This window comes from Salvia miltiorrhiza, unplaced genomic scaffold (assembly GCF_028751815.1).
Source record: "Salvia miltiorrhiza cultivar Shanhuang (shh) unplaced genomic scaffold, IMPLAD_Smil_shh original_scaffold_404, whole genome shotgun sequence".
NCBI lineage: Eukaryota > Viridiplantae > Streptophyta > Magnoliopsida > Lamiales > Lamiaceae > Salvia > Salvia miltiorrhiza.
The window spans coordinates 149765-162648 of NW_026651542.1; the positions used below are offsets into that span (position 1 = coordinate 149765).

At 39.9% G+C, this 12884-nt stretch overlaps 1 protein-coding gene and 1 long non-coding RNA gene across 2 annotated transcripts; both read left to right on the forward strand.

Moving 5' to 3' along the window:
* The first annotated feature begins 246 nt into the window (after nucleotides 1-246).
* Nucleotides 247-2687, forward strand: LOC131004483 (uncharacterized). Its single transcript, XR_009095029.1, has 3 exons — nucleotides 247-466; nucleotides 1658-1718; nucleotides 2296-2687. It is a non-coding gene; the product is annotated as an uncharacterized LOC131004483 (long non-coding RNA).
* Nucleotides 2688-4862: 2175 nt separating this feature from the next.
* On the forward strand, nucleotides 4863-6507 carry LOC131004463 (uncharacterized). The gene is made up of 2 exons (XM_057931153.1): nucleotides 4863-6026; nucleotides 6400-6507. The coding sequence occupies exons 1-2, from the start codon at nucleotides 4863-4865 to the stop codon at nucleotides 6505-6507; spliced, it is 1272 nt and encodes a 423-aa protein (XP_057787136.1).
* The last annotated feature ends 6377 nt before the right edge of the window (nucleotides 6508-12884 follow it).

Below are 12884 nucleotides of genomic sequence, written 5' to 3' on the forward strand. Positions count from 1 at the left end.
TCAAGTATATATATATATATATAGATATATATATATATATACACACCTATCTCTCTTTCTCTCTCACTCTCTCTATCTCTCTCAATCTCTCTCACTCTTTCTCTCTCACTCTCTCACCCTTACGCAGCACTAGCTCCCTCCCCACTCTCCCACATTATTCTTCTCTTTCCCATCAATGGAAATCACATGCACCATTAAAGAGCCCCTAAAAGGCTAATCTAACTAGCCAACTCATTTCTCCACACTTTAAGCTCACAAGCACATGCACACCTCTCTCTCATCTCCCTCCCTCTCTTATTCTTCTTTATTTTCAGCAGCCCTCCTCCTCCTCCTCACTCCACCACACTTCTTTTTCTTGTTCCACCAAATATAGTAAGAACTAAGGTTTCTTAAAGTGTTCATCTTCAAGCTCAAGCTCCAAGCATACTACGCATCATCTTCTACTCCACCTCCATTGATCTTGTTGGTAGCAACCTCAATCCTCCTCTTATGTTATATATATATTTTCTTGTGGTATAAGCATGTATATTGATGCATAATTGAAGCATGATGAGTTATTAGTGTGAAAATGCATGAGAATGGTGATGAAAGTATAGATCTATGATGATATGTGTATATGTTGTTGTTTCAACCATTTTGAGAAGTTTTCTTACGTTCTGGACTGATCAGTCGACGAGGTTTCCCTCGTCCAAAACTCTTCAAAAGTTTACAGTGTGTCAATATATGTGTCTTGAGGACGCTGGTAAAATTTCAAGTCATTTGGACTTCTTTTACTACCTTTTTAAAATGCAAAACTTTTACTGCGCATGTCCACCGGAAATTTAGAAAGGCAGTCCCTAGAGTCACACTTTTCAGTAACTTTCAAAAACATTCAGCCTCCCAAATGTTTATGGTAGAAAGATACATGTATTATACTGATTTACACCAAATTTCAAACCATTTGGCCAACGTTTACTATTTTTCAAAAATCATAGCTTCCAGTCGTGCAAAACTGCCGAATCTGGTAGACTGTGGGAAAACACCCATATCTCGTAAACCACTTGGAGTTTTTCACTCTACTTTTTTTTAAATAAAACTAGACGCAGAAAGGTTTTCAACAGTATAAGTCTCGAATCTAGGAGATTTCTGAGTCAAAACAGTTTATTCGTTAAAGTTGAGGCAGAGCAGAATGATAAACTGTAGGAGTCTGAAAATTTCTACTTTGTAATTGTTTTGAGGATTTTAAAGTTTTGGTGGATTAATACACCATGTTATGTCATGAAAATACTACTAGAAAATTTTATATTTATTTCCAAGCTTACGTGAATATTTGGGAATTTACTTACAAGGAAAAAGATTTCGAGTTCATAGGATTATTTTTTTTTAAGTCATTTGACTATTGTGATAAATCGTGAAAATGTATTATGTGGAAATTGATTATTGCAAAGTATGAATGACTATTTGATGTTTATGAATGCTATTTACCTAGGATTGAGAGTCTTTTAATTGGATAAGATATCTAATTAAATTGAGAGGTCCAATTGGGTAAATAGTAGATAGGTTATAAGATGAGATTAAGCATATGATGAAAGCATAAGTATTGAGATATTAGTTAGATGAAATTCTAACTAGAGTTTATTTTGTCACATGACAATCTAAACCACGTGCGCCACCAAAGGTTCGAGTGACGGCCGGCGTTAGTACGACTCTGAGCGTTACGTCATCGACCCCTGAGACAGGTGGGCTTTATTCTAACTCTATTATGGCTAGCTACCATGATAATAAGTTCAAATGCAAATTCTTATGAAAATGAAGCATGTTGAAGCATTATTGATGAGTATTATGAAAATTGTCAACTTGCCATATTTATTATTGATGAGAATGAGATATGGTATGTTGCCTCTATGAAAGACATGATTATGATCATGATGCAAGATATCGGCCTTTGACTGATTTATATGACAGTAAAGGTTTTGTGCGCAGAGGTGACCGTGAGCCGTCTCTAGTCGGCCGGTCACGGTGATTTGAAGGAGGCCTCCTTCTCTTCACCTTATATATATATTATATGAGTTCTCATAGTTGGCACATACCGTGAATATTTAATGTCTGCAGACTAATGATATTATTATGATGATGCAAATGAGTTTATGACAGAAAAACATGAACATGTATTTTTAATCTCAGTTAAATCCTGTTGATGCATTGAAAAGGGCAAGATTGACATATAGCTCTAAGAGCAACATTTCAATTATTTCCGGCATGAGTCCACTGAGTGCTTTTTGGTACTCAGCCCTGCATGTATTTCTAAATATGCAGGTCTGGCTTGGCGCGAGGATGGGTGAAAGCTGTTGGAATTGTCAGTTGGCTGTGTCTTTCCTATGTCTCATATTTATCCTTATAAGCTTTGACTCTATAAGAATTTGAACTCCCTGCTATATGTCTTCACACATATAGTAACGCATCTCGCTGCATAACTCTGATGAAACTCTTTATTTAATTTGCTTATGCCTGTAATATCCCATAAGGGGAAATACTTCTCAGACCCTTGCTAAGTTTCAATGGCTTAATCATGTTTACCCAAGCTAGTAATTATTTTGGTCTTGAAATCCTTCTTTAAAATGAGTAAAGTTTGCAATTGCTTCCGCTAAAACAAGATGTATTCCTATTTCTTTCACTATTTCTTTTATTAGTCGTACGATACTTGGTATACGCTATCACTGGCTATATCGGGCTGCGACAGAGTGGTATCAGAGCAGCTCGTCTGCTCTGAGTATAATCTCTTATAGAGTTTTTTTTTTTATTGAGTCTAAGCTAGAGTCTTAGACTAAAAGAGCTATGTCACTGACAAGAGCCAACACCCCATCTCCGCCAGCTTGACGAGGTATGCAAGTTAAAGTTTAAAGTTACTTATGAGCATGAGATATGCAATTGATAAGTTGATGATATTTATAAGTTGAGAAAGAAGCATGATTAGTACATGATGCAATATTATTGATATCTGGTTTTGATTGACTGGATAAGTAAGATGGTGGAAAATTTTTATTGGAATCAATATTGATACCGATACACTACGAGAATCCTAGAGGAACACCGACAAACGAGTATGTTATTGAGTAATAAACGAGTAAGTCATTCTTGACTTAGTAACACGAGTTGTTATTCTAGCATGGCAGACGGATTCGACATAGTACAGGCTTTCTATGACTTTACTTTGGAGCACCACGAGACTATTGGAGAGTTCTTAGCACGCTTCCACCACAGGTGGATTGACGCCGTAGAGCATGGAGTCACGGCCCAGCAGGCCATGCAGATACTGCCATATAGGATGCCACCCCACTGGCAGGCTTGGTGTCTTTTCATCGCCCCAGACTTCTATAGCCCGTTGGCACCGGGAGGTTTTGAGGCGCGATTCCCGGAGTACGTAACCATTCTGTTGAGCCGGTTCGTGATGTATGCGAACCCACCCTACTTTTACCTGACGGAGAGTGACACCCGAGAGGGTGAGGCAGAGAGTCAGCCTCAGGGTCTTTCTGAGACTGAGGATCCTTTTATGGCATTGGGACTAGACCTCCTTAGCTCCCAGCCGATTGATGACCCTATTCCTTCACTTTCTCAGGGCACTCTGCCCGAGGAGGAGATTTCTCCTATTGATATCTTGGTTACCCCTATGACCATAGACACCACTGAGGCCATCGATACCACCGAGCAGCTGATGAGCCCCATCCGTGAGACCCTTCATGTTCCTCCCCTCCCTACGGTTGGAGAGGGCGAGATTGCTATGGCTGATGTTGATCCATTCGCACCAGGACCTTCACGACCCCAGGGGACAGCTAGAGACACGGAGGACGACACAGGATCAGTCCCGGTTGTTGGGACTCTCATCTCACAGCCCTTGGATCTTCCTAACATGGGCCAGGCCTTCGAGACGGACGTCCCTCAAGGAGATCCGATTCGAGAGAGAGCCGCCTTTGACCCTTTTCACCGTGCCGACTCTGACAGTGAGGACGGTGTGCCGTATGTGCCCCGATTGGGTGACGCTCGAGCAGATGTCGGTGATGATGCTACGGAGGATGGGAGTGACGATGGTAGCCGGGGTGATGGTAGAGGTCAAGGGTGGATATGGTTTTGATATGATGGTATTTGAATAGAGATGTATATATATGGTAGCTTTGTTTAGATAGCCCCTAGATTTGGCTAACAATGGATAGTTCCATCCCAGACCAGGGTTTGTACTTATTTTGTTAGGCCCCCATAGTACACGGGTAACGGATAGTATCTGTACCCAGTTGTAGGGCTGCTTGTACATAGAGGCAATATTGATGCAGTAGCTAGGTCTTTAGCAGAGTAGTACTTTGTACTGACCTATAGCAGTTTATAGATCATAGTATACATTTTGTACAAAAGAAGTCCTCGCTGAGGCAATTTTCACGGTATATACATGATGGGCCAAAGTGGCCATTTTTGACTAAATGAGAAATGTGATTACTTGTTTTGATGCATTGTTATGATGTAGTTGTCAATTTGTATACATTGATTGAGAACCGAGTACTTGATGCATTGAGTATACTCTATGTGATAATGTATGTATATACATATATATATATAAGACGCATGGTATGTTGTGAATTACTCAGCCATAAGACTAGAGTAAGATGATCCTTGTCACATAGAGGAACTTATCTTTTGACCCAAACTTGTAGATTGTCATAATGCCTCCACGAAGAGTGAACAGAGATACACCCGAGAATGAGGAAGAACCCAGAGAACCTACGCCGCCGCCTCCACCTCAAGATAGGAGAGTGGAAGAACTTTTCTTAAGACAGAACCCACCGACTTTCGCAGGCACGGGAGACCCTGCTGAAACGGAAGAATGGATTCGTGCTATGGAACGAATCTTTCGATTTTTGAGATGCAACGACGCACAACGTCTTATGTGCGTGTCTTACCAGCTGAAAGGAACCGCCGACTATTGGTGGGAAGCAAAGCAGAAAACTATGACCCCGGAGCAGTTAGATGAACTCACTTGGGAGCTTTTTAAGACTGCTCTATGTGAGAAGTTCATACCCAGAAGCTATAGGAAAAAGAAGGAGATGGAGTTTACCACCTTAAAGCAAGGGAATAAAACTGTAGTGGAGTACGATCGACTATTCTGCGATCTGGCCCGATATGCACCGTATAGAGTGGATACGGATGAGAAGATGTCCGAGTTATTTTGCGCCGGACTGCGACAAGAGATAAGAGTTGTATTGGCAAGTCAAACGGCACTTTCCTACGCCGAGGCCTTGAACAGAGCTCTAGATATGGAGCTAGCAATGCAACCAGAGAAAATAACACACACACCAACGCCTCCATCAGCTCAATATACGCAAGTATCAAACACTCCCTACTCTAACCAAGGACAGAAAGGAAAACGCAAATGGGAAAATCGTGGAAATGAGGGTAAAAAGCCATGGCAAGGTCAGAATGTCCAGGCTCCATTCGTGAAAGGCGATAAATTATTTTATGGTGGACCAGCGACCTCACACCCCGGACACCAAGGGATACCCCCTTGTCCTAAGTGCAACAAGTTACACACAGGAGTGTGCAGAGCTGGAAACCCAAATTGTTTCACTTGTGGGAAACCAGGGCATTACTCGAGCCAGTGCCCCAACCGACAGCAAGGGATGAGTGGAGGAAGACCCAATCAGTTTCCAACCCCACAACTCAGAGCAATGGAGGGAATTCTTCCTCTACCTCAACCACTACAGCAACAACCTTTTCGCCGTCCAAACCAGCCTCATAAGCAGCTACCTGCACCGCAAGCAGGAATACCACCGCAATATCAAAGGATGTATGCTATCAATAAGAAGAATCAGGATAAGAACCAAGGAAACTTAACAGGTATTGGGGAACTGAAAGGTGTACCCATTGTTATTCTCTTTGATACTGGAGCATCACATTCTTTCATCTCATATACTTGTGTGGATACGTTAGAGCTGAATGTAGAACCAGCCCAGCTACACTTAAGGGTAGCCACTCCCTTAGGGAAGATCACCACCGTGACACATGTGTGTCCTAACTTAGAATTTGAATTAGGACCTCTTAAGCTTAAGGCTAAGACGTTGAGACTTCTGCGCATGTGGACCACAGACATCATTTTGGGAATGGACTGGTTAGCAGAACACCATGCGGTGATACAATGCGAGCAGAGATGGATATCATTCCAGCCACCTGGCCTGGAACCTACATGTTTTTATGCCATCAATAGGAAATGGAAGAAGACACCTATCATCTCTGCAGTGCAAGCGAACAAGATACTAAAAGAAAAGGGCGCGACAGCATATTTAGTATACTTGAGCCAAGAAGAGGAAGCACAAATAAAGATTGAAGATGTACCTATAGTGCGGGAGTATCAAGACGTTTTCCCTGATATTCTACCAGGTCTACCCCCGAACCGACAATTGGAATTCACAATCGACTTGGAACCTGGAGCAGCACCAATATCCAAAGCACCATATAGGATGGCACCAGCAGAATTGCAAGAACTGAAGTTGCAACTACAAGAATTGTTGGACATGGGATTCATTCGACCCAGTGTTTCGCCTTGGGGAGCACCGGTCCTGTTTGTCAAAAAGAAAGACGGAAGTTTAAGATTGTGTATCGATTACCGGGAATTAAACAAGGTGACCCTAAAGAATAAGTATCCTTTGCCACGTATAGACGATTTGTTTGATCAACTTCGAGGAGCACGCGCTTTCTCAAAGATAGATTTAAGGACAGGGTATCACCAATTGAGGATACGACCTGAGGATATTCCAAAGACAGCATTCCGCACGAGATACGGACACTATGAGTTCATAGTGATGCCTTTTGGATTAACAAATGCCCCCGCCGTATTCATGGATCTCATGAATCGAGTGTTTCACGAATATTTGGATCAATTCGTGTTGGTATTCATAGACGACATCTTGATTTACTCGAAGAATGAGAAGGATCATGAAGAGCACCTTAGAACCGTGCTAGAGAAGCTAAGAGCTGAAAAGCTTTATGCTAAGTATAGCAAATGTGAGTTTTGGCTACGAGAAGTCAATTTCTTAGGCCACGTCATTTCAGCTGCAGGAATCAAAGTGGATCCTGCCAAAGTTCAAGCAGTGCAAGAATGGAGATCACCAACGACACCTCACGAGATTCGTAGCTTCCTAGGATTAGCAGGCTACTACCGTCATTTTATACAAGATTTCTCCAAAATAGCCAAGCCTATAACTCATCTGCTCAAGAAAGAAGTCAAATTCTTGTGGACAGACGAATGCGAACAAAGCTTTCAAGAATTGAAGAAGAGGTTGACCACCGCCCCAGTACTAGCCGTTCCAGAAGCAAACAAGGAATATACCATATATACAGACGCATCAAAGAAAGGACTAGGTTGTGTACTGATGCAAGAGGGAAAGGTAATAGCTTATGCCTCGCGACAGCTTAGGCCACATGAAGCAAATTACCCGACACATGACCTAGAGCTAGCAGCAGTAGTGCACGCATTGAAAATTTGGAGACACCACCTTTATGGAGTAAGATGTGAAATTTACACCGACCATAAGAGTCTCAAATATTTCTTTGAACAGAAGGATCTGAATATGAGACAAAGAAGATGGCTAGAATTGGTCAAGGACTACGATTGTGGAATCAATTATCATCCAGGCAAAGCCAACGTCGTGGCAGATGCCTTGAGCAGAATGGAACGAGCCAAGTTAGGATGTATCCTAACCAAGGAGAATGACTTGGTTAGGGAATTCGAAAGGTTAAGGTTGGAAGTGGTATTTCCACCGCAAACCACAGATTTGATCATGGCGACACTCAGTGTTACCCCCGATCTAAGATCAAGGATTGTTAGTATGCAAAGAGAGGATGAGAAATTGGAAAGATTGCGAGTGAAAATCCGTACCGAGAAGCTTGAGTCATACCAAGAAGCAGCAGATAATGCATTGATGTTTGAGGGAAGAATCTGTGTACCCAATGATGAGAAATTAAGAAATGAAATCATGAGCGAAGCTCATGACACGCCTTACGCAGCACATCCGGGAGGTACAAAGATGTACCAAGATTTAAAAGCAAGATTTTGGTGGGAAGGCATGAAGCGAGACATAGCTTCGTTTGTAGAACGATGTTTAGCTTGTCAGCAAGTGAAGGCATTACACCAACGACCTTATGGCAAATTACAACCGTTAGAAATCCCAGAGTGGAAATGAGACCACATTGCCATGGACTTTGTCACTGCCTTGCCAAAGTCGAATAGAGGGAATACCGCCGTTTGGGTGATCATAGATAGATTGACGAAAAGTGCTCACTTCATACCGATTCCTGTCACAAGTGGTTCTGAAAAGTTAGCTCAAATATACATTCGTGAGATAGTACGTTTACACGGAGTTCCAATGACGATTACCTCCGATAGAGATACAAAATTCACCTCACGTTTTTGGATGAGCTTACACAGGGAATTGGGTACTAAGTTGAATTTTAGCACAGCTTTTCATCCACAGACGGATGGACAGTCTGAAAGAACTATACAAGTTTTGGAAGATATGATTCGGACTGTAGTGTTAGATAGAGGAGCTCAATGGGAACAAGTGTTACCCCTGATTGAATTTGCCTACAATAATAGTTTCCAAACGACTATTAACATGGCACCATATGAAGCCCTCTATGGAAGAAAATGTAGATCTCCGCTTTATTGGGATGAAGTAGGAGAAAGAAAAGTGTTAGGTCCTGACGCAGTGGAAGAAATGATCACAACTGTGAGACAAATTCGGCAACGAATTAAAGAAGCTCAAGATCGCCAAAAATCTTATGCCGACACTAGACGCACAGAGATTCAGTTTGAAGTGGGAAGTAAAGTCTTTTTGAAAGTTTCCCCTTCTCGAGGGATTCACCGATTTGGTATAAAAGGAAAGCTCAAGCCTAGATTTATAGGCCCATACGACATATTGGAAAAAGTAGGCCCTGTTGCCTATAGACTCGCGTTACCTCCAAATTTCGCGAATGTTCACAATGTCTTTCACGTGTCGCAGTTGAGAAAATACGTGTTTGACCCGAAGCATGTTATTCATCGAGAGGATATATCTCTTGAACCAGACCTGAAATATGAAGAAAGACCCGAAGCTGTGTTGGATAGAAAGATCCAACAATTGAGAAATAAGTCACTTGCCTTAGTCAAAATACAATGGAGACATCACGGGCAAGAAGAAGCAACTTGGGAATTGGAGGATAAAATGAAGGAAAAATATCCAGAATTGTTTCCCGAAGGTGAGATTTCAAATTTCGGGACGAAATTTTTTTTAAGGGGGTAAGGATGTAACACCCCGTGTTTTGAGAAGCTATTTGTGCCCTAGCTCGAATTTAAATTGAGTTTTAAATAGTAGCTAGAGGAATTATGCACGTGGGCGAATAAATGAGATAAGAAATTTTTAGAGTTTAATAGGAGGCGATATTATTTTCTCGAGTCTTATAAATTCTCTTATTGAGAAACCTATCTTCGCCCTATATTTTTATTAAAATGTCTATGTGATATAAATATTTTACTTGGTAGAATATTCACATATGATTTATTGATGCATTGTTATTATGATATTAGATATATCATAATAGAGATAATTTTTCCTCACATGAATAAATATATTTTCATGAGATATATTTTTCCCACATACTAAATAAGAGTTATAATTATTCAAGTATATATATATATATATAGATATATATATATATATATACACACCTATCTCTCTTTCTCTCTCACTCTCTCTATCTCTCTCAATCTCTCTCACTCTTTCTCTCTCACTCTCTCACCCTTACGCAGCACTAGCTCCCTCCCCACTCTCCCACATTATTCTTCTCTTTCCCATCAATGGAAATCACATGCACCATTAAAGAGCCCCTAAAAAGCTAATCTAACTAGCCAACTCATTCCTCCACACTTTAAGCTCACAAGCACATGCACACCTCTCTCTCATCTCCCTCCCTCTCTTATTCTTCTTTATTTTCAGCAGCCCTCCTCCTCCTCCTCACTCCACCACACTTCTTTTTCTTGTTCCACCAAATATAGTAAGAACTAAGGTTTCTTAAAGTGTTCATCTTCAAGCTCAAGCTCCAAGCATACTACGCATCATCTTCTACTCCACCTCCATTGATCTTGTTGGTAGCAACCTCAATCCTCCTCTTATGTTATATATATATTTTCTTGTGGTATAAGCATGTATATTGATGCATAATTGAAGCATGATGAGTTATTAGTGTGAAAATGCATGAGAATGGTGATGAAAGTATAGATCTATGATGATATGTGTATATGTTGTTGTTTCAACCATTTTGAGAAGTTTTCTTACGTTCTGGACTGATCAGTCGACGAGGTTTCCATCGTCTAAAACTCTTCAAACTTTTACAGTGTGTCGATATATGTGTCTTGAGGACGCTGGTAAAATTTCAAGTCATTTGGACTTCTTTTACTACCTTTTTAAAATGCAAAACTTTTACTGCGCATGTCCACCGGAAATTTAGAAAGGCAGTCCCTAGAGTCACACTTTTCAGTAACTTTCAAAAACATTCAGCCTCCCAAATTTTTATGGTAGAAATATACATGTATTATACTGATTTACACCAAATTTCAAACCATTTGGCCAACGTTTACTATTTTTCAAAAATCATAGCTTCCAGTCGTGCAAAACTGCCGAATCTGGTAGACTGTGGGAAAACACCCATATCTCGTAAACCACTTGGAGTTTTTCACTCTAATTTTTTTTAAATAAAACTAGACGCAGAAAGGTTTTCAACAGTGTAAGTCTCGAATCTAGGAGATTTCTGAGTCAAAACAGTTTATTCGTTAAAGTTGAGGCAGAGCAGAATGATAAACTGTAGGAGTCTGAAAATTTCTACTTTGTAATTGTTTTGAGGATTTTAAAGTTTTGGTGGATTAATACACCATGTTATGTCATGAAAATACTACTAGAAAATTTTATATTTATTTCCAAGCTTACGTGAATATTTGGGAATTTACTTACAAGGAAAAAGATTTCGAGTTCATAGGATTATTTTTTTTAAGTCATTTGACTATTGTGATAAATCGTGAAAATGTATTATGTGGAAATTGATTATTGCAAAGTATGAATGACTATTTGATGTTTATGAATGCTATTTACCTAGGATTGAGAGTCTTTTAATTGGATAAGATATCTAATTAAATTGAGAGGTCCAATTGGGTAAATAGTAGATAGGTTATAAGATGAGATTAAGCATATGATGAAAGCATAAGTATTGAGATATTAGTTAGATGAAATTCTAACTAGAGTTTATTTTGTCACATGACAATCTAAACCACGTGCGCCACCAAAGGTTCGAGTGACGGCCGGCGTTAGTACGACTCTGAGCGTTACGTCATCGACCCCTGAGACAGGTGGGCTTTATTCTAACTCTATTATGGCTAGCTACCATGATAATGAGTACAAATGCAAATTCTTATGAAAATGAAGCATGTTGAAGCATTATTGATAAGTATTATGAAAATTGTCAACTTGCCATATTTATTATTGATGAGAATGAGATATGGTATGTTGCCTCTATGAAAGACATGATTATGATCATGATGCAAGATATCGGCCTTTGACTGATTTATATGACAGTAAAGGTTTTGTGCGCAGAGGTGATCGTGAGCCGTCTCTAGTCGGCCGGTCACGGTGATTTGAAGGAGGCCTCCTTCTCTTCACCTTATATATATATTATATGAGTTCTCATAGTTGGCACATACCGTGAATATATAATGTCTGCAGACTAATGATATTATTATGATGATGCAAATGAGTTTATGACAGAAAAACATGAACATGTATTTTTAATCTCAGTTAAATCCTGTTGATGCATTGAAAAGGGCAAGATTGACATATAGCTCTAAGAGCAACATTTCAATTATTTCCGGCATGAGTCCACTGAGTGCTTTTTGGTACTCAGCCCTGCATGTATTTCTAAATGTGCAGGTCTGGCTTGGCGCGAGGATGGGTGAAAGCTGTTGGAATTGTCAGTTGGCTGTGTCTTTCCTATGTCTCATATTTATCTTTATAAGCTTTGACTCTATAAGAATTTGAACTCCCTGCTATATGTCTTCACACATATAGTAACGCATCTCGCTGCATAACTCTGATGAAACTCTTTATTTAATTTGCTTATGTCTGTAATATCCCTTAAGGGAAATACTTCTCAGACCCTTGCTAAGTTTCAATGGCTTAATCATGTTTACCCAAGCTAGTAATTATTTTGGTCTTGAAATCCTTCTTTAAAATGAGTAAAGTTTGCAATTGCTTCCGCTAAAATAAGATGTATTCCTATTTCTTTCACTATTTCTTTTATTAGTCGTACGATACTTGGTATACGCTATCACTGGCTATATCGGGCTGCGACAGTAACTGAACCGTATTGAGCCGGTTTCGGTTCCCGGTTCGGAACCGTCTCTAACGGTTCCGGTTCCGGAACCGTACGGTTCGGGCCGGTTCACGGTTCCGGTTCGGATGGCCACCTCTATACGTAACCTTCATTTTTTTTCTAATTTTGATACGATTGTCGGTTTTCCTTAATTTTAATCTGTCGTGACCATCAGAAAATAACATGTTGGATATACTAGACACATTATCAAGTGAAATTGTCAATTGCCTGTAAATCCAAAATATTTTCAAAAATTCAAGAATTGCACCTGAACCTTATTTTTTCTCGAGATACATAACCTTTCATATTTATTTACTTTGGTTCGGTCGTCAGTTATTCTTAATTTTAATTTGACGTGTTCATCGGATATGATATGACACATCGGATATGATATGACACATCGGATGACTAAATAAAAATGACATCATCCCACATAAAAGGAAATAATATCGTTTGTGTGAAATTAACAA

What these genes read in the sequence shown, in the direction of transcription:
- LOC131004463 (XM_057931153.1), top strand. Translation starts at nt 4,863, where the DNA reads ATGGAACGAATCTTTCGATTTTTGAGATGCAACGACGCACAACGTCTT. An exon ending in AGATCACCACCGTGACACAT is followed by an intron (nt 6,027 to 6,399) that starts GTGTGTCCTAAC and finishes ATATTCTACCAG; the next exon opens with GTCTACCCCCGAACCGACAA.